Genomic DNA, 27423 nt, shown 5'->3' on the forward strand with positions numbered 1-27423 from the left:
AAATCATGACACAACTGCTTGGCCATATTTTTATAGAAGTATGTTTGACTAGGACTTTTTTTTTAAATGTAATCGATGCAATATATGTACATTGCTTTTTGCAAAGAATCATTTGTATATATAAAAATATATTTTACAAAAATATAGATTTATAATTATCATATATTTAAAGTAAGTGTGTGCCTTGAGTATGGGTTTTAAAAATGTTCTCATGTGTTCAACAATCCTCTGAAAATATTTTCTAACTTAAATCGATTTCTTGGAACCACAATCAATGAGAAATGCGAAATAGTAGCCGTAAATAAAATAAATAAAATTGAACATATTTTAAATATGTTTTCTTGTTTTCTTTTAAGTTATTATCACACCTTAAATACTAGATAGATTTTATTTTCGTTGGAGTAAGAAACTGTAGTAATGTCAGTCGAAAAAGTCAGTCACTAAACTCATAATAAATAAAAATTATCTAAATCCTCCGTTATAGTAACTTCTCCTAAGGAATTCTCAACACCATTTTTTGACAAATGAATAGAAGTTAATCCTTTAAAGTATTTTCGGTCCATGCTAATACTTTTGCTTAGAAGGTATTCTTGACTGAAGTCCGTTTGAAGACACCCTAAAAAAGAAAGAATAATTTATATTATTATCATTCATAATTTTTATTATGAGGGGGGTAAGTATGGTTAGGAAGGTTTCGGGTCGTTGTGGTACCGCTGGGATACTTTCCTCTTCCACTTTGTGATTTATTATATAAACAGTTATTCCTTTGGGATGCTCTTATAAAAAAAAACTATTTTTCTGGGATTTATGAAGATTAGTGTAAGCACTCATTACCTTACCGCAAAGTACCTAAGCAACTTGCTGGGCCATCTCGTGATTGGGGCGGTTACCGATTCCGGCTTCACTTTTAGTGATTTGATCGCTATCTCTGAGTACATTTATATGACTTGATCACTGATCTGGGAGCCTGAAGGAATGTCTGAAATATGTAAAATAAAAATAATAAAGGTATATATAATTGTATTATATGATTAATAATGATTACATATATTTGTGGAAGCCACCCACACCGAAGTTTTTTGTCGTACTGAGCGCAATAAGCCCCTACATGAGGAACGCGTTGAGCGATTGTAGACTTCGATGTTGGGTCCACTGTGCTATGACCCAAGTCAGGTCTCGGCACGGCCCTTTCTGTTGTGCTTACGTACACGTGAATAAAATTGGTTTGAACCAATTCCAATGTTCCGTTTTGCGGGCTGTTTCTATTTCATGCTGTTGCTTGTGGTGACTGGTCACACGACAGACAAAACGGTTTTAAAAACTCGGAACTTCGAACACTTGCAACTGAAACTGAAACACACTATTTTGCCATCGCTTTTTTAATGTAAAAAAAATGCGTTATCCTCGAAACGCGATAACGCAACCAAAGTGTGAAAAGGGTATAAGTGAGCATACATATATTACAGTCTCAAGTAATTTCTAGGACTTTGCCAATCCGAATTTATCAATTTTCAAATATCACAATCAAACCAATATTTCCAGCCTCTTAAATTTTCAATTAAACTGTTCTGTCTTCGCATGTATGGATATTAAATGTGTGTGAACACCCTGCATGTCCGCAGTCGGCATCATCAGAGAACTCTGCAAAGAGTCCAATGCTTCGGACTGAAGCCGACGCTTATAAAAGAAAAGCCGATGTCAATGTTTTTCCGTCACTCTTTCCTATTTCGAGTAATCTTTTTTCCACTCTTCTACTGTCACTAATTTCTTCTTCTTCTAGGTACCAGAGCCACATACTGCACTAGGAACAGGAAGGGGTGGGGGTGGCCAGTACGGGTTTCATAATATCAACAATCCGAACGCTTACCTTCATGAGTCTTCATATGTGCTCTTAAATTACAAGCCAGTGCAAATTTTTTGTTACAAATCGAGCAGCCATGTGGTTTGTCACCTGTAAATATAAATATTTTGGCGTTGAATTACGGAAATCACAATTTTAATTTCATCAAAGAAAAGGTTAAGTTATAGAATTTAAATAGAAATAATAATACCAACATGGAGGAACGTTGTGAGACGCGTTTGTACGCTTCACAACTTTTTTACTTTATGTAAAAGATTGAGTATAAAGTTGTTGAAAGATTTGTTAACATTAATATTTGTGTAATGTTACATAAGTGATAGCTTACCGGTATGTAGAAATAAATGGTTCTTTAGATTAGTTTGCTTGGAGAAACCGCGGTGGCATATAGAGCAATTGTAAGGCCAAGAGCCGCTGTGAACATACATATGAGCTTTTAAGTCTCCGGGTGTGGGAAATGATTTCGAACACAAATTACATTTATGTGGTTTTTCCTAAAATATACATAAAAATATTCAATATTAACAAACTTGAGATATGGTTTTTCAGACATCATCCATCTACTGTGAGTCTTTAAGACGATTTAAATACCCACTTAATATTAAATTATTTAATACCCTTAAAAGTTAATAAGACTATGTAACCGGCGCAATAACAATTTTCTTAATGGCCATAAAGATGTGACGCGTACGATCGCGTCTGACATCGTTTCTCCTCGTTTATTTTTTAAGTCCTGCCACAGAAAAATAATCCTAATTCCTCACCAAAAAAGGCGCAAAATCTATCAGAAAAACTAAATTTGGCTCTAAGTTTTAATAAAAATAAAATTTGAAGTAGTGTTATTTGTAAGTATGTTCGAACGTACTAAAGCTACTTTTTTGTTTAATGGCAGCAATCACATAAATATATTATATACATTAAATACCGTACGTTACCTTTATATGGGTCATTCTGTGATAATATAAATTACTGCTCGCTGTGAACCTTTTCCCGCATACTTGGCATTCGTGGGGTTTTTCTCCAGAATGAATTCTCCTATTGTTAAATTGTTCTTTCAGTATATTTTTGATTGTTAATTCCAGGTAATTACCTATGTGTATTAAGCGAGCTTGATGTACTAAATCCTTTGCCGCAGACGAAGCACTCGTGTGGTTTTTCGCCTGAAAATATTATATAAAAAAGGTGAACATCTATTTTTGCAAGGTGAAGTTATCCTGAATGCAAACGTACAAAAGTAAGCTTAATTTTAAAAATAGCTTTCAAAACTACAACTACTAACTCACAAAACAAAATACTATAATTACAAACCTGTGTGCGTCCTCATATGTCTTTTTAAAAGACTAGGTCGATCGAAAGACTTGCCGCAAACGTCACAGGGTAACAGAGATCGCTCATTTCTCATTGTTCGTCTTTTTGGTGTCTGATAAATGTACTTATTTATATCTACAAATCAGAGAGTTTGCTTTACTAGTTTGATTTAATTTGCATTAACTTAATTACCTGAACAATTGCTTAAATTGAACTTATTTTCGTCTTCACTTGCTGGAGGAGAGAGTGGTAAATTTGGTAATCTATACATTAATGGCAATGATAAATCCAGTGGAGTATCTAAAAAGAAATTATATTACAAAATGTAAATAGCGGCTGCAAGGTTGGGCATTTTAAAACCCACTGCGCGACAATATGTAAAGTTTTTAAAGAACTTTGCCCAAGAATAAAACAATATTGTAGGCCATGTTTAAAAGATATCAAGCCCCAACATTTTTTTTAGAAATTCAAAAAGGATATAGTTTCAAATATTACTAATGGGCTTGAGATATGTATACTTGGCCAGTACATGAAACAATACTTTTTTTAAGCAAAGGATAAAATGAATGTCGCACAGTGTTTTTAAGAAACTTTATGAGTATTTTTTAATATTGCGTACCTTTTACAAAGGATTCCATTACTTTTCTGTACAATATTGAGTGTATATGTGTTACAATAGTCTGTTCCGGCGGTTCTGGCAAATAGTACACTACTAATTCTTGATGTATCATAATGGCTTTTGCAACCTCATATATAGGATCGCCCTTGACCTTTGTGCAGATAAGATTTACTTTGGAATCGTATGAAGCAGAAACTGTTAGGAATCTTATCCAGTTACAGTGACGAACTTGTTTGCCGCATTTGTATGAAACTTCATCATATAAACCAAATTTATATCGACACTGGAAGAACAAAATTTGTAAATATTTATACACATAAAATTATAGATAATGTGAATTACATTAAGATGAACAATTTGATTTAACAATAACAAACATCTGACATCAAACCCACCTTTCTCATAAACTTGAGATTATATTCCTTATATTTTTTAAATGTTAATAATTTTAAAATATTTATTGCATTTCGCGTCGAGCCAAACATTCTGGTTTTAAACTTATTTTAAAAGACTTCTTTCAAATGATTCATATCCATTTAAGAAAAATGATTCTTGCATTTCGATTTTCTGTTCGAAATGTTTATACTCATGAGTTTAGACGACTTCAAGAGTATATATGTAAACTTCGACACGCAGAAGCTTTGCAACTGTTTCTATGCAATCTTAATTTAAAATTATTGTAACTACTCAGCCTATCTCTTTTGAAAATTGTTCCCACAACAGCCTTAAATGATTACTCAAGACATAAAAAATACTGTGAAAACTTCTTTAAATTATCTGGTGTGCATCTTAAGGAATTCTTATGTCATGGGAGAGTGATCACCCTTAAGGCACGCACGCTGGTGGAATACGATCCACCAACCTACACAAGTCGCATATGTATGTATGTCATCAGTAGAGTGTATCCCAATGCAGAGTCTTATGATTTTCAATATATATCTGAAATGTCTGGAAGAACATACATATATATCTCTACATCTCTACATATATATACTATTTAAACATACATATTTATATATACATATATTATGTAGATATTTGTGCTTAATATATACAAAATCGGATTATTATGTCACCATTACGTATCGGTCTGGTATATTTCGGTACTTCTCCTTATTTTCTTGTTCTATTCTTCATCCCCTTTGTTATGTACAAATTATTTTAAGTACTTGGGCTGGGATAAACACACATACTTCTTTTAATTTAGTCTTCTCACTATTGTTACCTTCTTTTCTTGAAGACTGTGAGAACTTCTTTAAATTATCTAGTGCACGTCTTTAAGAATTCTTAACGTCATGGGAGAGTGATCACGTCATGCATGAAAGCTGATGTGATCGCTGTGTTGCCAGTAGAACAAAGTTATACAATTTACGTACATGCGCTTGAAGCGTTTATTATGATTTTGCAGCATAGAAAGTCAAATTGCGGACCCCATATATCGGTTTTTTTGATCAGGCATTACATAAGTTAGATTCGCCAACAAAATTTTTTGTTTTTACATACATCATATGTATGTACTTTTTTCATTTTATTCATAAAAGGGCACTTCGCATACGATTAGAATTCGGGGTACACCAATTAGAAATCTTCTTAGAGATTTTCGACACTTAGGAGGTGAGAAACTAAAATAAACAGGCCAAATGCAAATGCATTTCATCATTCTGATCATAACTCGCGAACCTGATAGATTTGGGTTTTTGGTATCTCGTTTATGAACTCGGCTATTTATTCTGATCAACAATATACACACTTCGAGTGCATATCTAATATACCTTAACTCCTTCAATCCTTAACCATTCAAGACAAGCCAACATTGGCAAACATTTTGTTCATTTTTAGGCTATTATCTACCTTTTATCAAACTAAATCACCAACAAATTTGTCATCCTCCCGCACTTAGTCAATGTCTGATTCGCTTAAATGTATTCTCCCACTCGTTCTAATAAAATCCTTATAAGAAAGTTATAACTACTAAACTCCTATACCTAGAGTCTTTCTGTTCGTACTCGTATATATGGTCGACAACGTTGTAAGTGATCACACTGGTGCAGAACAGCAAAAATTGAAGCGACAAAGGATCCCGGAAATAACATGAATGACGTTTGAGGGTTAAATGATACAACTTCAACTATTTCTTAAATTCGGATGCACAAAATATGGCATCGAGACGACAACAGCAATAACCTTTTTTACATCTTTGAATACGAAACTCTTAATCACTGTTGAACCAAATTTTATAAAAACGCAGAAATATGTATGTACATATGTACATACGAGTATGTATTTAAATTCAATTAAAATATGTAAAGAATATATAATACCATCTGTAACGGTATGCAAGTTCAGAATTTAATTGCATTGATTTTAAATTCTGGTTCCTCTTCCACGATGTTATTATTTTTGAAAGCGTACAGAATATGTAGATGGACCAAGCCCAGACCTGAGATGAATAAGAATGGCGAAAACAAGAATGAACCAGTAAGGAAATTGACTTCGGTGCTGCGAAGTTTTAATACCCTTGAAGTCAAACGACCAATTAATGTTAAGTATGGTAGCTACCTAATCAAATTGTATCAAATCTTTGATCGTGTAGTTTTTATTTTTAAAAACTCTTTGTTACAGTGATATGATTTGGAAGGTCCTGACTTATGCTTGTAGTACCTAAAAATGCATCTAGGTAGCTGGAAAATCGAATAAACACAATAGATGGGGGATAGGATAGACAGAGACCAATGGAAATATTTAATGGCATTTTAACACTGATCAAGATCAAGTTAAGACACGAAATATAAACATTTTCTTACAGTAAGTAAGAAAAATAATAAATTTAGCTTTAGCTTATATTTTATAAATACCAATACAATAAAATACAATAACATCATTTTCCTCCTTTTTGTGTTAATTTAAAATATAATTAAGGATAATCTTCAAAACAAGCCAAATAATACTTACATCGTTATTTTCAACAGGTTTTAAAGTCTCTAATTGATCGGTTCGCACTGTTCCTTGGAACGGGTAGAATAATGATCCCACCTTGATATCAGTTATTGAATACACAATCACTTCCGGTTCATTAAAGGATGTCACTGATGTTGTAACTAATGCGAACTCCTTTGGTATAAGAACGCAGGTTTCCATTTCTTAAATAATTAACTTCTTATTTATGATGCCAGTGAAACAGTTCAGATGTCCGCATATGCTGGACAATTGTTAAAACTAAAACTAGCACTTTAAAGCAATACGCACACACATTTAATAAACTAGAACTTCTTGAAATTGCGCGGAGCTTTATGAACACATTTCATTCAATGCTCAACAACTACTGCATGGTCAGGATGGCTTGTATTAACCATGACCTTCTAAAAGGCAGACTGCAAACACCTGCAATACGATACCATTCAAACAACTGAAAGACGTTCACACATACAGATGCGCATACGAAGTTGCCTTCAAACAAGCCACCAACCAGCATAACTAAGAGCTGGCTCATTTAACTCAATGCTCCACTACGGTACCAAAACAAGATCAACATTACACAATGCTATGGCTATCAATTGATCTCAGGCAAACTCGTCTCGCATACGCTCTTATACTCAAGCTAAAATACTCGTACAGACACGAACATGTGCACCTGTAGGTTGCTTCCGCAGGTGGACGACATACACACAAAGGCATTCATGTCTTACCACAAAGTAAGATAGAATAGTTGCTCAGTTTTGTCTTGGTGAGTTCAGGTAGCATCTTCCGCACATTTAATTAGCGTTGCACAGTAGAGTGTGTACATATGTATGTACATATATGCATACATATTTACATATGTTCTTATGTACATTTTAAATTGTTTATGTATGTATGTAGATATTATGCGTGCATCCTGAAATAAAGCATTGACCTTTTTTGTTTTTGTACAAAAATACACACCACACAGGACACATACATACATATGTCTCAATCAGGATATCGAATTAGAATTCAGTATTTATTAGGAGAGGCAAACAATTTTAATTGTTTAGTATCATACAACTCTCAGATACTTACATCCTGTCCAAAATTGTTTCACATTTTGACCACGCAAAGCAGGTGAATTGGTTCGTCTCGATCTTACACCAAGTACTTTACCCTCATTCATAAATACCGACTGTTCGTAGCATCACTCAAAACAAGTTCTTCCCATCTTTGAGTGAAACGATGGCCGACACGAACACTGGTATAATGATTGGAATATTTTCGTTTTCATCAAAGTAGTGAGTGAGTGCTTTTCATTTAGGCTCCGCCTTTTAATACATGTTATACAAAGAAATAAAAGACTGCAATGTTATACAGATCTAGTTGTTTGTTGTACTGTTTAAGCTTCGTAAAACATTATAAGTCGTCGAAGCAATAGCATATGTAAACCTCAAAAGGTTCTCTTGATTTCCACTTTCCTGTGAATCGTAAGGGCGATTTTCTCGTATCTTTAAAATTGAGGATTTGAGACTTTTTCGTCTTATGTGTTGTCGGAAGGGGGCGGGTCGCAATTTTGAAATACACCTGTAACGGTGTGATGCAGTAGCCTGTAAGCAACAGTTCTAGCTCTTATGGTGTCTTACGTTCATCCGGACGGACATACGGTAAGTCGAGCAAACGGACGGTTACACAGGCATATCTATATCGACTCGGTTATTGATACTGATCAAGAATATATATTTTATACAGACGGAAACGTTTCCTTCTGTGTGTTGTAGCAGCCAGCATTTAACAACAGAAAATGTATATATATTTTGGTATATTTGTAAGGATTAGACAGTATATTTTATCGATAGCTCTGCGGTGGTCACATTGTTACCAACCTTAAATTACCAAAAACCTTGGCAACCGTTGAATTTGCTGTTATATTTGTCAAACATTTTGTCAATAACGAAGTAGAATTTTAATGCATACATTTTTCTGAAAGGAAATATATATTTTACAAGAATGTCGGACACCGATGACTTGGACTCGTGCGATTTTGCCAATATTTCGGAACTGGATCCTCATGGGGCCCCAGAACCGGAACAATTGGCTATTCTTCCTCCAAATCATCCGCTTCTGTCCAAGTTTCAACGGTCATTGAAAGATCACCTGTTACGTACTAAACAAAAGTTAGAAAATGAAATTGCTGATATTAAGTACCAAGTAAAAGGAAAGGAGCAGCGACGGGAAGATCATGGCGTAACATTATATGATATGCAACAAAAAATGGGCTTTCAAGAGGAACAAATTAAAGAAATATCTGCAGAAATCGATGTGCACGTACAAAGCCGGCAGGTCGAAGAATTAGCTGTAAAAAGTGTTAAGCAGATTTACGAAGAAAAAGAAAAACTAACTATATCTCAAAAAGCATTATATCACGAAAGAATGGTGGAACTAGAAGATCTGCAAAGTTTGGGTAGTAATATAAAAAAATGGGCCTTTGATGTAGAAGATGAAGTGAAAAATGCTAAACGTATTGTTAGCAGAGATGCGCAATTACAGCGACAGTTATCTCAGGAGAAACGAAAATCCGACATCCTATTCTATCGCTTGGATATGGAAGTTAAAAAAAGAGAAAATGAGCTACAGTCAATTTGCGATGAAGAAAAGGCAATGAAGGATGTTGTAAGCATTTTAAATATGAGTATTGCTGACGCCAACACTGATCTTGAGGTATTACAAAATGAGCATAAGCGCCTTACTCAAGCATGGAGCGAAGTTATTGTAGCAATACAACTAAGAGATAAAATATTATTTCAAGTTCAGGACAATATGAGGTAAGGAAACAAGTGGTAATCTAACTACAAAACAGTAAAGTTAAAATATCGTTTTAGAAAACATCGAGGCTCAATAAAGCTCAATCTGGCCGGCATTGAAGCAATTAAGAAACAAATTGCAAAGGAAATGGAACTTAATAGAAAACTTGAATCGTTTAAACAAAGGTTAACTGACGATACCAACGTTTTGCGTCGGAACTGTAAGTTTTATTTAACTTTTGCTCTAATTTCCAGGTACTCAATGAGTAAAAGGGAATATATTAAATTACCTAATCTTATTTTCAATTCTAAAAATATTATCAGGCCAAGAAGAAAACGAAACGTTGTTTCGGTTACAAGCCAAGCTGGATGAGTTACCAGACTTCTTAGCTCGCACTGAAGCCGACTTACACGAAGCAGTGCGTGATGGAAGCAGACTGTTATCGGAAATTCGCAAACTTGACTATACGTTGGACAAATATCACCAAACAAAATTTCGAACTGAGGAAGCAATATTAAAGTTGGCGCAAGATCAACTTGTAGCGGATAAGGCCACTGTCTACCGACTGAAATTATTAAATAAGTCTCAAGAACGTCGGCGAAGTATAGATTTATCGTTATCAAAGGTACAGAGTCAATTGGCGTCCTCTATGCTCGACGTGGAAAAGCTTAGAAGTCAAGTTTTAAAGACCAAAAGCCAAAATGAAGTAATTACACAGAGTTTAAACGAATCGGAGCTTCAATCTAGCACTCTTGAGGCAGATCTAAACAAAATGCACTCTAAAATTGAAGTAAAAATGAAATTGTTTGAAAAAGTCAGCAACAAAATAGAAACAATTCAGAAGCAATTTGGCGATGCTTCCGGTAATCCTACTGAACTGAAGGTAATATATATTTTTATGTATACAATTTTACTTGTATAACAACTTTCCTACTCTAGATAAAACAAATTGAAAAAACAATTCACACTGCTGAGTCGCAAATCCGAGAGCACCAACAATTTTGGATAATGCTGCAGAATCATTTTGTGAATTTGTCACAAAAAAGAAACGACCAGCTAAATGAAATTCAAGTCACACGCAAACGTAAGTACAAGTTGTACATAGATAATATCTAAAATATATAAAGTCCGTGTAACGATAATAATTTTATTTTGCAGAATTGTCAATTATAAAACAGAAGTCACTTAAAATTGACCAGGAGCTGGAGACTTCTGAAAATAAAACTAAAGATTTGTACTTGTATATACAAAAATATACATCGAAGTTAGAATTGCTTAACGAAAAAATATACAAGAAGAGAATAAACCATGATATGAAGGAGACTGAGTTTGAACACGAGCAGAATGAGCTCAGCCAAAAACTAAAGGTATGCCTATGTACCCCAATTTATTCATATATTGTACAAATTAATTTTATTCTTTTCACCAGGATGCCGAGCTTGGAATATTAAAGTTGGAGGAGGTAATCTCTGAATTACGCAACACAATTGAACTTCATAAAGACTTGGTGATAGAGAACCACAGAGAAGCGTTATCCTGGGAATCAAAATATAAATTACTTGAAGAAACAATTCGATGGTCAAAGACAGAGAGCTCACTGAATAGTGAAAAAGGCTTAATGAAAACTGAAATTCATCGCATGAATATAAGGTATATTCAACTGAAGCGAGCACAGGAAAAGCTGGTTCAAGATTTAGAACATTGCGTTATGCACCGTGAACAAATATTTGTTAACGCAACTATTAAAGAACATGTAAAGGCAAAAGAAATAAAGCTTCAAACCGCCTGTCAAACTCAAGTACGACTAGATGAACTTCACAATAGAGCAACGCTAATACATAACGAAATAGCATTTCTATCAGAAACTCGTTTAACCGATGATGTTAATAAGATTGAACGCATGATTTATATGTTAAGAAGAATTCAATCAGACCTAAATACCATAATCGAAGATGATGCCAATATCAGAACTCAAATAGAAAATGCTCATTTGTCTAAGCATGCGAACTTACAAAAAATTATTCGAAAACAGACTCGTGCTAAGGCTTATCGACGGCTTAAACAAATAAAGTCAATTCAAAGCTCCGTTCGCTCGGAGATGGCAATTGATCAGCTCTCCCAAAAACAATCAGATATGAACAGCAAGCTATTGGAATTAGTTCAAAATCTGATGATAGACTACCCAACAAAAATAACATTCCTTACAAAAATTAATCAAATCCTTAAGGAAGAATAACAGGCAAAATAATATATTTTTAATTTAAATTTGTAGTAAGATGCAACAATATGTTTAAAAATATATATTATTGATTTTTAAGAGTACTAAATGGTGTTTTATTTTGACTTTATCATCGCCAAGCCTTTTCTTATGGCTTGGAAATAAAAACTCAGATAAACTCCGATACACATCACCTGCAGCTTTCAGGGAGGGCGATCTCATTTGCATGCTACAGGTAGTCCCAACGAAGGGCAGGTTCTAAACCTAGTCGGCATAATACTAGTTTCGCTGCCGTCGTAAACATAATTGCAAAGAACAGACAGCAGCTTATCGTATCAATCAAATATTTTTTAAAGATAAGTACACAGACTCCGAAAAGGTTGCCAATCTAGAGGAAATTCGCGGGGACAAAGTAATCTAATTTCTTCATAGTTTGTCGTTGGGTTTGGTTTATTTTTTAAATCTTAGCTGAAATTAACAATTTTTGGAACAGACTAGACTTGCAAACAAATTAAATATGATGAGTTTTACTTATCCAATTTAACAACAATTGTATCAAAGGGATCTATTTTAAAATGCTTGAAAAATATTTTATCGGTTTCATCAGTGAGCATTCGAGTACCACTATAAAATGTTGACGTCAAGTCTAAGGTAATATTATTGTGTCCTAGGTTTGTAACAGATGCAAAGGAGTTTCTTCGTGGGTAGTTTCGGACGATAATAATTGTGTCTTCATTGATATTTCTTATTAAAGTATTTTGAGTATTACTATTTGACTTACAAATGGCACTTTCATATATAGAGGGGGAACGCTTCCGCAGAGATATCATATTGCTTACAATTTTAGAGCCATCAGGTTGCTTAGACATTCTTATACTGTTATATTCATCTCCACTATTTACATCCTTATACATTATATTTGGTGTACCTGGCAGCATAAGCTGCATTATAGTGACAGCTGTTGCTAAATTCGAATTAATATAATCTCGATCCCGCTGATATTTTAAGTGGGTATCAACAATCGACCAGTGTATCCAAGTTTTTTGTTCGGCTGACGGCATGTTTACTAATACATTTTCTATGCGTTTCGTTATTTTCTTCGTGCCACCTTCCAGGTCTAGGCAAACGTCAACAAGATCAATATGTTGATGAATTTCTGTTAATAATTCAGTTGGTTTTCCTTTTAAGACATTCTCGTTTATTATCAGAATTCTATTGGTGCCAACTATACGTTTCCAAATCGCTAAGTATTTAAGAAGCTCCAAATCGTTTGAAAAAAAATCAAGTCCTTTTAAATAAAAGCCGCTCACTCCATTGTCAACCATCGAAGTTATTGTTCTAGTAATTTGATTATAGACTATTTCTTGGTTGCTGTGAGTTTTAACAAATATTGTATCTAATGGTATGTCTAGGAGCAGAGCTATATTTCGAGATTTTAAGGTATCGATTAAAACTTTTAACTGGGATACAGAACCAATTTCAGGATCTATGTGCAGTATCGAAGTGACATTATCATTTCCTGGTAAAAAAAAAATAGAATTTAGTCTGACTGCTGCTACACCTAACGAGGAAAGGTAGTCAACGCGGTTGTTTATTTCATTAATATCACTAATTCCTTTATACTCCGAATCCTGAAATCTTATTTCGTAGAATACACCTCCACGGTACCATGTTGTTCTGTAAAACGAAACGGAATCATAAGTAATACGCATTTACATATTTAATTATGTGTAACAGCTTACTTTGGATTGCAAGATTTTGGCATAGTAGATATTTTTGCAACAACTATGGAGCACATAGCAAAAATAGCAGCGGCAAAAACAAAAAAAGTTAATTTCCGAATAAGCGGCCAGTTCCATGATACAAATGAGGGAGCGTCTTTCGATTTTTTTCCAATGAAATGGGTATCCTAGGTTAATGAGAAATAAACAATTAATTTATGTATATTTATGTATAAATTAAAATTGTAAATAAACTTAACTAGTGGGATATCACAGAAGTCATGACTATAACTGAAAATTGTACCACCGAAAGTATTTCGAAATTTGGACGCTGTGTAAGGGAACGAGCTTTGTGATTAAAAATTGAATCAAATATCTTATCGAAAGAGTAATTTTTTAAGTCAAGTTCGGGGAACAAAATGCCACGCATTTCTATTATTAGAGCAATGCCAAATTAATTAAAAGCGTTCAACTTTCTCGTGGTGTATCATTTTCAATGGGAAATATGAATGGCCAGGCAATAACTACATTTGAGAGCACAATTTTTTTCCACACAAACAAATCAACAAACCGTCGAGCTAATTTATTTCGGATGAAGACAGAATTATATAGAATAATTGTTCACTCAATTGCTGTTTGTGTACATTTTGGAAGGGCAAGTATGAAAATTTAAAAAGCAATTGAAAACGAGAGAAGAATTAGGCATCCGGTTATCGAAGGGAACATAACACTATAGAGCAATTGAAATAATGACAGGGATGCCAGTCAAGAATGGTGATCGATGAGAGATTGGGGCTGGGGAATGAACAAAAACAGCGGGGCAGTCCGCGAAAGACATCAGAGCGTAGTTTGAGTCATGATTTGTAGCATGATTTGTAAACTAGCCAATGTCAGGACGTTTTTAGGTGGAGAGCAAGGGTGGAAATATCGTCCCTGAGTGCCTGGTTATTATAATAAGAGGAAGGCGGACGCTTTTGAACTAGCATAGGTGCAGCAGAACTTCAAAATTTCGTCAAAACTTGTCAGAATTTCATCATACAAAAAATAGTTACAAAATGGAATAGTGTTTAGGGAAGTCGTGAGTTAAAATAAAATTGAAATAAATTACCTCTTGTGTATTTATATTGTTATTTTGTAGATGTTGATAGCTTCCATTATGGTATAGGTTGTTGGTAGTGGATTCCTGGACGTCGATTGCTATCCCGCTACTACTATCTGTAGAGCTTGATTCTGCCTTACCATCTAAACTGATTTGTGACGTAGTTCCGTCTATGTTCATATGATTTGGACTCAGTGGATGTGCTATGGGACCTGACATTCTACTTGAGAGTAATGGACAAAAAGCAGCCTCTTCCTCTGGCAAAAAGGTCGATGTTGACGGTGATTCTAGAAGAGTTTGGGGCAGCTTGACATCAAGAAATGTAGATTCTGTTGGTACTCCCATTTTGTTCATATTATAGATGATACTGAAAAAAAGTTGTAAAAAGAACGTAAATATGTATAGTTAATGTTTACTGTTGAGGGCACCAGCGCTGTTAGAAATACACGGGTAGCGACGATTAAAGTTCCAGCGGGAACCACGCTTTCTCTATTATCTTCGTAATATAGTAGCAGTGTTTTTTTAGAGAATCGAAAAAAGCAACAAAAGTTGTTTGTTGTTTATTAATTCCTTACTCCCGCCTATAATGGGTCATAACATAATATACTGCCCAAGCTTCAATAGGATTTTAGCAAATGATTCTAAGCCACATGACAAAAATGTGCTTTGGTTGACGGATTTGCAGTTGTTCCCCCATAAGATTTCGATGAGATACCGATCCAGGACATCAGTACATTAACCGTTAGGTTAACCGTTAACTAGGGTGATAAGAGTGTACGAATAATGTGTGTGCCTACTGTATGTAATTTATGTGGTCGGAACCAACATCCTAAAGTTTAGAATCTAAACACATCAACGACCTCCACATATTTAATGTACATACATAAGTACATACATATGTACATTAAATGTATCCCTAAACTCTTTGATATTTTTTCCATATTTCTATATTTTCCTAAGCAATGTACAAATATTTGAAAGATTTGAGTTGTACTTAAGGATTCAATTTTTGTGAGCACATATGTACATACATATGTACAGACGTTTAAATATATCTTCAGTATGTAAGAACATACACATATGTACAAATAAGCAATGTAAATATGTACATATAGTATATTTTAGGTATTTGTAGAATCTACATTGTAGATACAGAAATGTGTAAAAATATAAATACTTACACTATATTTAATGAATTTACTATCAATATCCAAACCGAACTTCATTCAAATATGAGATGACTTAAAACATCGACAATCCCCGAAAAAAAAATATTATTAATAGTTTATAATATATAATATGTAGCTATGGTATAACAGAAAATATCGATAAGTAAATAGCGGCCCTCTGCACACTGAGCACATCACCGAGGAACGCTGGAAATGTTTGACAGATGTGAAAACCCGATTCACACTGGACCCATCTCCAATCCATGTAAAAACAGATGAGTATTTTAAATATCTGTGCGGAAATTTTGTCTTGGCTGGCGTCAACAGCAACATATTTTTTTGCAAAAGTTAATAAGTCTCGACGAGACAACTGTTTTGTTTTTGTGTACTTTTCGAAAAGTTGTAAAAAGGTTTATTATTAAATAAAATATTTATGCAAGTAGGAAATATTGGCTTTGGTAAATTAACCTTGCATCCAGATTTCTGTAATAACACACTGCCAAATGTGTATTTCACTAGCCAAATATGCGTTGTGCATTGTTGTGCAGTGTGTTCGTGTGAAAAAGTAATGGGTTTCGAGGGCACCAAGATCGGGTTAGGACGTACTCAGCACACCGAAGCATAGAGTGGTGTCTCTTACCACCGTCGGTGGACTGTAGAGGCAGCAGTCAAAGTAACCAAACAGGGTCGGAAATGCGGCAGAGGCCATCCTCAACTCTCACCCTATCGCGTCTCACGGCCACAATGCCAGCGATGGAGAAGCGTCAACGCTCTTTTCAGTAGGGTTAGCTTCGAATACTCGAACGCTTTTAGCGCTCAAGAAGCAGTTTCGTCAGGGCTGGTTCATGGACGACCTGAGTAACCTGACAGAATACCTGGTGCTCGTCACGAGGATAACACGCCACCATAGAATGTTGGAACAGGAATTTAACAGAATATTCCTTGCAACATGATTCGGGTGTCTGAATTTTCCTACTAACTACCACCTGGTTTTTATTGTAGGGGTGCCGCTGCTTTTTGTGCCCGTTTTAATATCTGCTGTGTCCTTTAGTTAATTGTTCTGCTCCATGACTGCTCTTGGTTAAGCTAGTTTTCTGTCGACGACAGTTAGTTACATAAAGACTACAATTTTATTGATTTCATCATTTAAATGATATATTTGGATTTACGACAGCCGGATGATTCATTTAACTTTTAACTGTAAAAGAAAATTTGTAAATTGAATTTTAAATTCCGCGTACAAAGCAATATTTTTATTTAAATTTTACACAAATGAAATGCTTCACAAAATGCACTTTATCTGATTTGGGTGCTAGGAGGCTTATAGCCTCAGTAACTGGACATAATCCGATCATGCACAAATCAAAAATATGCAAACATATTTTTATCCTCAGAGTACTTTAGATTTTTGATGCAATGTCAAGGGCCTGACTCAAGTCATTTATCAAATCATCGGCATCCTCAAGACCAACCGAAAGTCGAATAAGGCCATCAGTGATTCCTAAGGTCTTCCTGTCTTCCGCTGGAACAGATGCATGCGTCATTACGGATCTAAGAAAATAAAACGCAGAACAATAACAAAGGTTAATCAAGATATTCAATTGAATGCTTAAGTTATTTAGAAAACTATTAAGCCATCATATCGGATACTGATATTTTACTATCTTATACATATCATTTCAATTGTTCAATTTACTTATTTCATTTACGTATTTTGGTGCTTATTTCGTATTACTTACGGCAATTCAGCCAAGCTTTCGTATCCTCCGAGACTCTCAGCTAATGTAAAGACTTGTAGAGCTTTTAAAAATGCGCTAGACTGCTTTAATTCCCCTTTAATATAAAAGGAAAACACTCCGCTGTACCCATAGGTTTGCTTTAACGCGATGTGGTGCTGAGGGTGAGAAGGTAAAGCGGGGTGCAGTACTTTTTCTACAAACTCATGTGTTTCCAGATACTTTGCTATTTTAATGGAGTTGTGTTGATGTTGCTTCATTCGGAGTGAAAGAGTTTTAAGACTACGATTCACTTGGTAGCAGTCGAATGGGGACGGAACAATGCCAATAGCTGAAAATAAGATTATTTTTACATACTTCAAAAAATGTTTCTATAATATGTTGACGTACCATTTTGCAAAAACTTCAGACTGCCATGCAGCTTATCACAATTCATGGTGATTCCACCCATTACAACATCAGTATGCCCATTCATGTATTTGGTAAGTGAATAACAAACCAAATCGGCACCCAATTCAAGAGGCCTTTGGAAATATGAGGTCAAAAACGTATTGTCCACTGCTAATATTAAATCTTCTCTGATGCCATGGCACATAGTTGCTATTTCTTTTATATCCGCAACTTTAATTAAAGGATTGGTCGGAGTTTCGATCCATATCAGCTAAAAGAAAATGTAAAGAATTATTAAAACGTGACATTTTGAAACAAACATGATTCAGCGTGTTAACACATGAGTCTTCCGAGTCTCTATTTCGATTAGCTCTTTTAGTCTCTGAGAACTAGGAGTCAAAAAAGACTGACGGAAGGACGGACACACAAGCATGGCTATATCGACTCGGCTATTAATGCTGATCAAGAATATATATACTCAATGGGGTCGGAAACGTTTCCTTCTCTACGTTACATATTTTTGTACATCCACCTCGAGCACGAAGCTTATATACCCCTTTAACTCTTCAAATACCGTGTATAAAAATAGGTCTTTTCTTAGCAATTTACTAATTAGATTAAGCTGTTATTAAAAAACCAAAACAGAAGGATATGAGATTTTCATCTAAATTTACACCACATCAAAAACATAATCCCAGTGTCCATGCATACCTTTGTACCAGGTTGAATTGCAGCTTTCAATTTTTCCAAGTTTGTTGGATCCACAAAGGTGGCTGATATTCCCAAGCGTGAGGCTACTTGTCTAAAATATTTATCAAGATATTGAATATTTAATGATTTCAGTCATGTATTACAATTTTAGTAGAATCGGTCAACCCGTTTAGGATGTTACACATTGTACACATTTGTATCTAAATGTAATGTTACCTCACAAGTCGATTTGTTCCACCGTACACATCATCGCCGAGAATAATGTGATCTCCACTACTCAGCATTGTCAACACAGCAGTTGTGGCTCCGAGTCCAGAAGAAAATGTAAGGCCATACTTGGCATTGTCAAGCGCAGCCAAACAGGTCTCCAAAACGTTCCTTGTAGGGTTACCACTTCTCGAATACTCATATCCCTACAAATGAAATGAATGATTACATTTTGAGATATTGAAAAATACCTATAGTATTTTGTACGGTTTGCCGCTAGCCTAAAGCCGACATTTACGTTTCTTTGAATACGTTTTAGGAGATTTAACTAGGTGATCATAACAGTAGGACAGTTTTAGCATTTTTAGAGAGGCTGGAGAAATATTTTTCAAATATTTTCAAGACACGAAAACAGTTTCAACAGTTTTCATAAGAACATATATGAACAATGTTTCTCCAGCATACATAAGATAAATTTAAAAAAGCCGGTATAATAACTACCAGTCCTAAAGATAGGAGGCGTGGCACACGTTCAGCGACTTAATTATGACCGATACTGATACTGTATTTATCAACTAATATTTCGGTTTTAACCCATGGGTTAAATGATAAGGAAAATCTGCAGGTTATCTTGCGGTCAATAACAACACAATAAGAAAGATAGACGAAGCGTTCGAAAATATTAAAATTTGCCTAATCATCATCAGAAAACGAGGAGGAACGTTGTTAGACGCTTTCGTAAGCGTCCCAGCTTGTATACCCGGACTCCGTCAGATATGCATACAATATGTAAATACATTCATATGTATGTATGCACATGTGTAGGAAATTAAGAATTGTATTGCTACATTTTTGTAATAAATATTAAATGTTTTAAAAGGTGAATCTTGTTCCATGACTCTCAAAAAACCGTTAAGGTACTACATACATATGTTATATGTACATACAACATACATATAATAATATGTAATTCACTTGGACGTGAGCCGGGGCAACCGGTGCCTTTTCCCACATGTTCCGTGCCGAGTCGTTGTGTACATATGTACATACATATAACAATAACAACTAAAAATATGTATAATTTACATATTAATGTATATATGTATGTATGTATGTATAACACCGGTATGTATATGGTATTATGATTCTTTTACAGACTTTTAACGATTGCGATCGTGACACTGCATACAAACATACATATGTACACACATTTTTACAACCATAAATATGTACAAACATACATGGATTGTTTTCTAATATCTAAAACTTCCCTAAGGTACGTATGCATGTAAGTACATATGTACATGAAAAGATATCGAACTATGTATATGCATATGTAATTGTGTATTGTACATTTATAAATATACTAATCCAAAATTGTAGATTTATACATAAACTCATATGCGCATGGGTATGTACATTGAGGAAATTGTATTCAGGAAATATCAACAATATTGTAAGTCAAATTTCTTGCTTACCCTGTGCTCACCCGGCGCATCTTGTTTAAACGTGGTACTTAAGGATATTGGGGGTATTACGCAAGCGCTCTTCCATTGTTCAGGACTCTGTCCTGCGTGAATAGCTTTAGTATCAAAACCACTTGGCTGAACTTTAAAACTCATATTTACAGACGATAGGCTACTGACACTTTATGCGTTTAGGCGTGATTTGATTTAAATGAAAACGATCTGCAAAAGAAATCACGTAGGGTTGTTCAAATCATATATCTATGTATGTACATATGTTTAAGTGTATTTCACAATTGTTCTCAATTTCAGAATCTTCTAAAAATCGTTCCAGTTCTAATCGCTATCGGTTTTGTGTTCTCAATTGCTGGTCAAATTGAAAGCTAAATTTCCATAGGGAACCTTACTGGGACGTTTTCCTTACTGGGAAGAGATCTCAGTTAGAGTAAGGTTTTAGTATACATTCATATGTATTTATTATTTTTATGTAGGTGACAATTCACAATCTGCCCTCAAAAATATCTGCTAAATTCATTTTAAGACAATGTCTTACTTTCATAATAAAATCCGTATTAAGAGTTGATTTTTTAATATTTCTTGATATAATTGGAGTTTGCAACCGATTGGAATCATTTTGAAAATTATCTCTCTTGTTTTGGGCGGTTATGACTTTTTGACCACAACACTATTTATAACTATTTATAACACCATAACATATTCGTGTTTAAAATCATGTCTTGTTTAAACATGAATTATGGATTGGTGTTAAAGTAATACTGAAGAACGCGCCTTAGCATCTGCGTTTGAATTTATCTCCTCGAAAACCACTTCTATACCTGTCTCTGCCTTGGTTGTTTTGCATCAGTCTAGAATATAATAGTTTTTTTGGAATATTTTGATATTCTCTTATTTCCTGGGCAATCTTAAACAAAATAGAAGTGCAAAATCAGTGCCAAACACATCAGAACACTTTCAGCAGAAGGAGCCCAAAACTTTAAAATTTGAGGTGGCAGGATCGTATTGAAGTTTTGCGTGGATACCAAAAGAACTCGCACGTATACCAGGAGAAAGAGCGTTTTAGAGAAACAAAAGGATCAAACGGATTTTCCAAACTGACTTAATGCATTTTCTAAGAGAAAGAAATAGCAATAATATTAATATATAAGTTTGAAATTAAAGATTTCTTTGTCTTCGAAGTTTGCCTTATCATTGTCATTCATGTCCAGCAACATAATTAGGTTGTGTAAGAAACTATTCTGCTCCTGATTTACACTCTGTGCCATTGCTAATTTTTTAATAATCATTTAATTGTAAGTGTAACAAGTTCACACTACCTAGCATACATGAAAAAAGCAGTGCTGCAACCGGCGTTTCACATCTTTCAAAACTTCCCAACGTTCCCTACTATTGCTGACAAATTCTAACATTAAAAAGTCAGTGCTAGCAGGCTATAAATGCTATTGGATTCGTCAAAAATATCGATAGTTTTAAATTGAAAATAAATTGGAACACCCATAAAAATTTCAATAAAGCATTAAATTAGAATAAGTGAATTTACAAATATTGTTGGTGTAGTGAAAAAGTGCTACAAACATAGTTGAGACTTTCTTGATGCAAACTACATTTAGTTGCCTCCACATCTTTTAACAATACAGAGTCTCCAAAATATTGAAAGGTAATGCAACTCGTGTTCCCGATATACATTTGTATGTACATATGCATGTGTGTATATGCATACAATACATATTTGTTCAAGTTTGACAGCAATTAGTTCACGGTAAATTGTATTGTCTTTTTATTTGTTGATTGAAGTTTGTGCTAAATTAATAATATATGTTACATTTTTCAGAAAAACATTGTAATCTTGAAAATGGCGGAAGCAAATGCTGCTGGAGCAAGTGCTGAAGGTGCAGTGGCTTTGCAGGCCCCGCACCCTAATGCCGAATTAATAAGGGGTCAAATTTTTGAAGTGGGTCCCAGATACACCAAATTAGCTTACATTGGCGAAGGAGCTTACGGCATGGTGGTGTGAGTAAATTAAAATACGTACATTTATGTTTCGTATGTACATACCTTAGCATGTATACATTTTTAAATCTTCAACAAAATGAAAAATGGATAGTATAAATAGTAAAATTGTTTTAAAAAAAAGTGGAAAAATAAATATAATCATATATTTATATATACAGTGGCGAGCATCATGGATAGTTTAAGCACCTGAATATCTTTAAAAATTAGTCAAGTTTGGATTCGTCATTGATATGTCCCACCTCCAAATGGTTCGTCCGTCCGTCCGTCCGTCTGGTTTGACGCCTTATTCTCAGAGAGTATAAGAGCTAGAGATACCAATATTTGTATGATGGCTAATGTGATATCAAACTGAATCAAGTTTGTTTCAAAATTTAGCCAATCCCCTTATGGACAATATAAAGTGCGAAATCTCTCACATCCGCAATTTTTAAGATAGAGAAAACTAAAAACGCAGTTTCGTAAAAAATAGACAAATCTATCAGCTCCAAGGATAAGGGTCAGATTATATCATTATTATAGAATATCGAAATTCATGCCCAGTGCCTACCCCCCACCCATCACAGCAGCTTTGTTTATTCTTTCGCATACTATCTCGCCAGCACACTCTGCCTCGTGCAGTGTGCTGCCCAGCGGGAGGGGCGTGCTAAAAGGGCGTGTTGGTGGGAGAAGTGAGTTATTTGCGTTTTTACATATAAATGTACTAACTGAGTCCCGGATATAAAAGTTGCGACGTGTTCCAACGTGTCTCACAACATTCCTCCTCGTTTTTTATCTGAGAACGTGAACAGCACCAGGAATCAGCCACCAGCCACCACACGGTCGGAATAACCACCTTGGCCTACCTTGAACAGAGACCAACAGGTTCCTATATAGCCCATAGGTTTTTAAAATAAAATACTTCAAATTTACTGCTTGTCTGAGCCACATTACCACTTCCTTATTACTTATTAATATGAAGAATAGAAGTCGTGTCATCACCTACCTCCCACCCGAGACAATGAAGGATCGTGAAAAAAAACGTACCTTTAATTCGATTTGTTTTATTTATATTTACAGATCTGCTGATGACACGATAACAAACCAAAGAGTTGCAATTAAAAAAATATCTCCGTTTGAACACCAAACGTATTGTCAAAGAACTCTGAGAGAGATAACAATTCTGACCCGGTTTAAACATGAAAACGTAACTTAATTTTGTTTTTATTTATAGTCAAATATTTCAATTATATTGATATTAACATATTTTTAGATTATTGATATACGAGACATCTTGCGTGTAGATAGTATAGAACAGATGAGAGATGTTTATATAGTACAGTGTTTAATGGAGACTGATTTGTATAAACTACTTAAAACACAGGTATGTCTTCCAGCTACCCAATTTAACTAAATCTATATCTTATATGTACATATATATAAAATATACACGGCTCAAAGGAGTTTTATAATTTTGGTTGCATATTAAGTAGGTCTGGGAATAGAATATAACATATTTGGTTCTTTATCATTTCAGAGGCTCAGTAATGACCATATCTGCTACTTCCTATATCAAATATTGCGAGGATTAAAGTACATTCATTCAGCAAATGTCTTACATCGGGATTTAAAGCCAAGCAATCTATTGTTGAATAAGACTTGTGATTTAAAAGTATGTATTTTTCACCTTACTCATTTTACCTCTTTACTGGATTTGCAAAAAAAAATCATCCATAGATATGCGATTTTGGATTAGCCCGAATTGCAGATCCTGAGCACGATCACACTGGGTTTCTAACAGAATATGTTGCCACTCGGTGGTATCGCGCACCTGAAATTATGCTCAATTCCAAGGGATACACAAAATCTATTGATATCTGGTCCGTAGGATGCATTTTGGCTGAAATGTTAAGTAATCGACCAATATTTCCTGGAAAACATTATCTGGACCAACTTAATCATATTCTTGGTGTCTTGGGATCTCCATCGCGTGAAGATTTAGAGTGCATTATCAATGAAAAGGCATGTAAACCTCTTACTTTTATGTTAAAATATCGTAAAACTCTTTGGATTTCAGGCACGAAACTATTTAGAGTCTTTGCCTTTTAAGCCAAATGTTCCATGGTCGAGACTTTTCCCAAATGCCGATCCTTTAGCTTTAGATCTACTGGGAAAAATGTTGACATTTAATCCGCACAAACGAATTCCAGTTGAAGAAGCCCTTGCGCATCCCTACTTAGAGCAGTATTATGATCCTGGAGATGAGGTACTATGAATGGTAGAGAATTTAATATCCAAATAGCGTACTTATCTGTTTTTTTCCATTTTATTTTAATTTATTTGACTAGCCTGTTGCTGAAGTACCGTTTCGTATAAATATGGAAAATGATGATATATCCCGAGACGCCTTGAAGTCATTGATTTTCGAAGAAACTTTGAAATTTAAAGAACGACAACCAGAACAAGCAATTTAAGAAAAAAAAACAAATTTTTTATAATAAAAATCACACTTTTATATTTTTTTTAGTTGTTTTAAGTAAAACTAAAACCATTTATAAATTTGCAATTACTTTTTATTATTTTAATGGGTAATATTTTGTAAGACAACTGGCTGTAATAATTTGTAATGTAATTTATAACTGATAACTACACAATTAAAAATTACATTTCTATGTGGAGAATAATTCTAAACAAATGTTTCCTTATTATTTTAATACCCTTGCACATAAAGCATTCTCAACTCTGCTCAGTATAAAATCATCTTTATGTTATATATATCAGCATTCGAATCAGTATTTCTTAGTAACATCCTTAAATCTGTTTGTACGAAAAGTTTTCGCAGGCTATATCGGCATTCGAAGCCTAATGCTAATCGATTGTTAGAACATAACCATACGGAAACATATTGATCGAACGAAAGGCACAGAGGTTTATGAGTTGAATGAAATCCTTACCGTAATCATTAATATTTAACTGTAGCAATTAATTGGTTGGGCTTTTTGCTCATTTTAAATCTGTGTTCATCTAACGCACTTTGAACATCTAAATTGGGAATTATTTTTAAATTTGACCAATCAAATTGGCTTTTCTTTAATTAATCTTTAATTAAATATTTTGATTTCATTTAAAGTCGTTTTGCATTCCAGCTGCGCACAGGTTCTTTCGTCTAACAACAATAATATGAGCACTAAAATCACTAATATGGTGGATCTAATCATCCTATAGGGATGATTTATTTATTTATTTCTGTAAATTATCAAACCAAATATTTGTAGTCTAAATGTGTTGTTTGTTGGTACCTAACTTGTTGAAACTTGTATACGTATAATGAAAATCAACATACTAATTAGGGAATTAATGTGCAAAGGTATTAAAATCTGAGGTCAAATTAAAATTAAATTCAAACTTTCACAGTAATTTTTGAAGTGCATAAGTACATAATCATTGAATATACCCGGTGCTCACAGAGTTTGGGCAAAAGAACACTTTTCCTACCCCTGTCTGTCTGTCCGTCCCGATGAGCGCCTGATACTCCGACACTTTTTGACAAAGGAAGGCTGATCCAATATTAAAAATTCAGCAAACACCATTAGGTCACAGATATGTATGAGTACCAGGAGTATAAAATGTGAGTTGCTCCGAGATTTTACATGCATGTTTACTGCTTTCCAGTTTGTCAGTAAATGTTTAAAATAATCGCGAGGATTATATGTAGGTTAGGGATGTGACTGGATTATGTTCATTTTAAATCTATCCTGCGTTAAAAATAATGAAAATCAAATAAGCTGTTTATACATTATACAATTGTAATTGTTCAAAGTTGTAACTTTGAAATGTTCAACCATTTCATCGTGGTTTATACATTATACAATTGTAATTGTTCAAAGTTGTAACTTTGAAATGTTCAACCATTTCATCGTGGTTAAAATTCCATTTAACTATATTTCAAAGACCAGTGATTGAAATTAAACATTTAAAAAAGTTTATTTAGATATTTATATTTTCATTTATTACATTTATCAAAGAATTATCATTATGCGCCAATTATTGTGAGTTAATGCGTTAAAAGTAACATAAGATGATAAAAACATATGAATGTTTCTAAAATGTCTTTTCTAAGATATATTATGTATGTACTTCATTATATTCCCAGCTTAGATGGAAGTATTTCAAAAACTTGAATCGTGACTTACAGCTTTTTGGATATTAAAGTTGAGTAGGTCAAATTATGTGGGTTAACTAAGTAATAACACTATGTAAGAAAATAGACCTAAAGATAATATTAAATACTTATTCCATTTTTAATTTCAAAAAAAGAAAAGTTTTAAAATAGGGTATCAAATGTCATTCTATTCAATTTGTTTTAAATAATTAATGTGTGACTGGTTTCAAAGAGACCAGAAAAGGTTTTAAGTTATTGAAAGATATATGATATATAAGAAAAATGTTTTAGCGAACATTTATAAAAATTGAGATGAATTAGGCACATGTTATTATATATAATTAACTTGGATTGAAAAGTATATACACAAATTAATCTTGTTTGTCTCTACAGATGCCATTAACTATTTTCGTACATAAATGTACGTTTTCATAACTAAAATTTCATCACATCTAAATTAACTCCTTTGGTAATTGGTAATTTTAACGAGTTGTTATAAAATTACCAAGATGTTTCATAAGGAACCCATTGCACTTAGTTTTTCGTTCGAAGCCTTGTCTACTCTTATTCAATTTATATTTTTTCGTCTCTGCCTGGACCATGCAACATCTTAGTATTGTATGGTATTTTTTAATACTCTAATTATTTTGGTTTAGTCGAAAAAAATAGTTTAAATGCGGATATAATTTAAATGTGGAAGAAATTTGCTTTTTGTCAAAACTTATTAAATACAACAAATTAATATTATACATTTATTATATTTGGGGTTCTGAATTTTGACTATCGGTGTATTAATCAATTTATTACAATGAATACCTATAAAAAGATCAAATTTGTAACGAAAATTACTTTGTTTATGCGAAACTAGTATGTATGTATCGACATTTTTATTGTTGATAGATGTCCCACATTTACATTTGTATGTATGTACGTTCCATGTACTTGTTAAAATTGTTATTCACTTTCATCGACTAAAAGCAACCGAAAATAGGAATACTTTCGAT

At 33.9% G+C, this 27423-nt stretch overlaps 5 protein-coding genes across 6 annotated transcripts; 2 read left to right on the forward strand and 3 right to left on the reverse strand.

Moving 5' to 3' along the window:
• Window positions 1–184: 184 nt before the first annotated feature.
• LOC117587923 (zinc finger protein 90-like) lies at window positions 185–7160 on the reverse strand. The gene is made up of 9 exons (XM_034278910.1): window positions 6738–7160; window positions 3786–4068; window positions 3359–3466; window positions 3167–3301; window positions 2949–3018; window positions 2794–2893; window positions 2187–2352; window positions 1868–1951; window positions 185–616 (listed from the first exon to the last, which is right to left on the reverse strand). Exons 1-9 carry the CDS (start codon window positions 6921–6923, stop codon window positions 447–449), a joined length of 1302 nt encoding a protein of 433 aa, XP_034134801.1. The 5' UTR covers window positions 6924–7160; the 3' UTR covers window positions 185–446.
• A 1555-nt stretch (window positions 7161–8715) lies between these two features.
• On the forward strand, window positions 8716–11770 carry LOC117587908 (coiled-coil domain-containing protein 40). The gene is made up of 6 exons (XM_034278888.1): window positions 8716–9553; window positions 9611–9753; window positions 9857–10416; window positions 10473–10617; window positions 10692–10900; window positions 10963–11770. Exons 1-6 carry the CDS (start codon window positions 8739–8741, stop codon window positions 11767–11769), a joined length of 2679 nt encoding a protein of 892 aa, XP_034134779.1. The 5' UTR covers window positions 8716–8738; the 3' UTR covers window position 11770.
• Window positions 11771–11857: 87 nt separating this feature from the next.
• Window positions 11858–15887, reverse strand: LOC117587829. 2 transcript variants are annotated; one of them, XM_034278791.1, is made up of 4 exons: window positions 15753–15887; window positions 14581–14938; window positions 13494–13551; window positions 11858–13428 (listed from the first exon to the last, which is right to left on the reverse strand). In XM_034278791.1, exons 3-4 carry the CDS (start codon window positions 13547–13549, stop codon window positions 12279–12281), a joined length of 1206 nt encoding a protein of 401 aa, XP_034134682.1. In that variant the 5' UTR covers window positions 13550–13551; window positions 14581–14938; window positions 15753–15887; the 3' UTR covers window positions 11858–12278. The 2 variants fall into 2 exon arrangements, with proteins under 2 accessions (XP_034134682.1, XP_034134681.1); XM_034278790.1 differs by having other exon boundaries at window positions 13494–13660.
• A 1131-nt stretch (window positions 15888–17018) lies between these two features.
• Window positions 17019–20462, reverse strand: LOC117587860 (cystathionine gamma-lyase). Its single transcript, XM_034278826.1, has 6 exons — window positions 20263–20462; window positions 18794–18990; window positions 18578–18668; window positions 17867–18137; window positions 17480–17807; window positions 17019–17291 (listed from the first exon to the last, which is right to left on the reverse strand). The coding sequence occupies exons 1-6, from the start codon at window positions 20404–20406 to the stop codon at window positions 17141–17143; spliced, it is 1182 nt and encodes a 393-aa protein (XP_034134717.1). The 5' UTR covers window positions 20407–20462; the 3' UTR covers window positions 17019–17140.
• A 1305-nt stretch (window positions 20463–21767) lies between these two features.
• On the forward strand, window positions 21768–24756 carry LOC117587831 (mitogen-activated protein kinase ERK-A). The gene is made up of 8 exons (XM_034278793.1): window positions 21768–21925; window positions 22100–22278; window positions 23338–23464; window positions 23531–23641; window positions 23795–23929; window positions 23995–24279; window positions 24335–24523; window positions 24606–24756. The coding sequence occupies exons 2-8, from the start codon at window positions 22121–22123 to the stop codon at window positions 24729–24731; spliced, it is 1131 nt and encodes a 376-aa protein (XP_034134684.1). The 5' UTR covers window positions 21768–21925; window positions 22100–22120; the 3' UTR covers window positions 24732–24756.
• The last annotated feature ends 2667 nt before the right edge of the window (window positions 24757–27423 follow it).

This window comes from Drosophila guanche, unplaced genomic scaffold (genome assembly GCF_900245975.1).
Source record: "Drosophila guanche unplaced genomic scaffold, DGUA_6, whole genome shotgun sequence".
NCBI classification, from domain to species: domain Eukaryota; kingdom Metazoa; phylum Arthropoda; class Insecta; order Diptera; family Drosophilidae; genus Drosophila; species Drosophila guanche.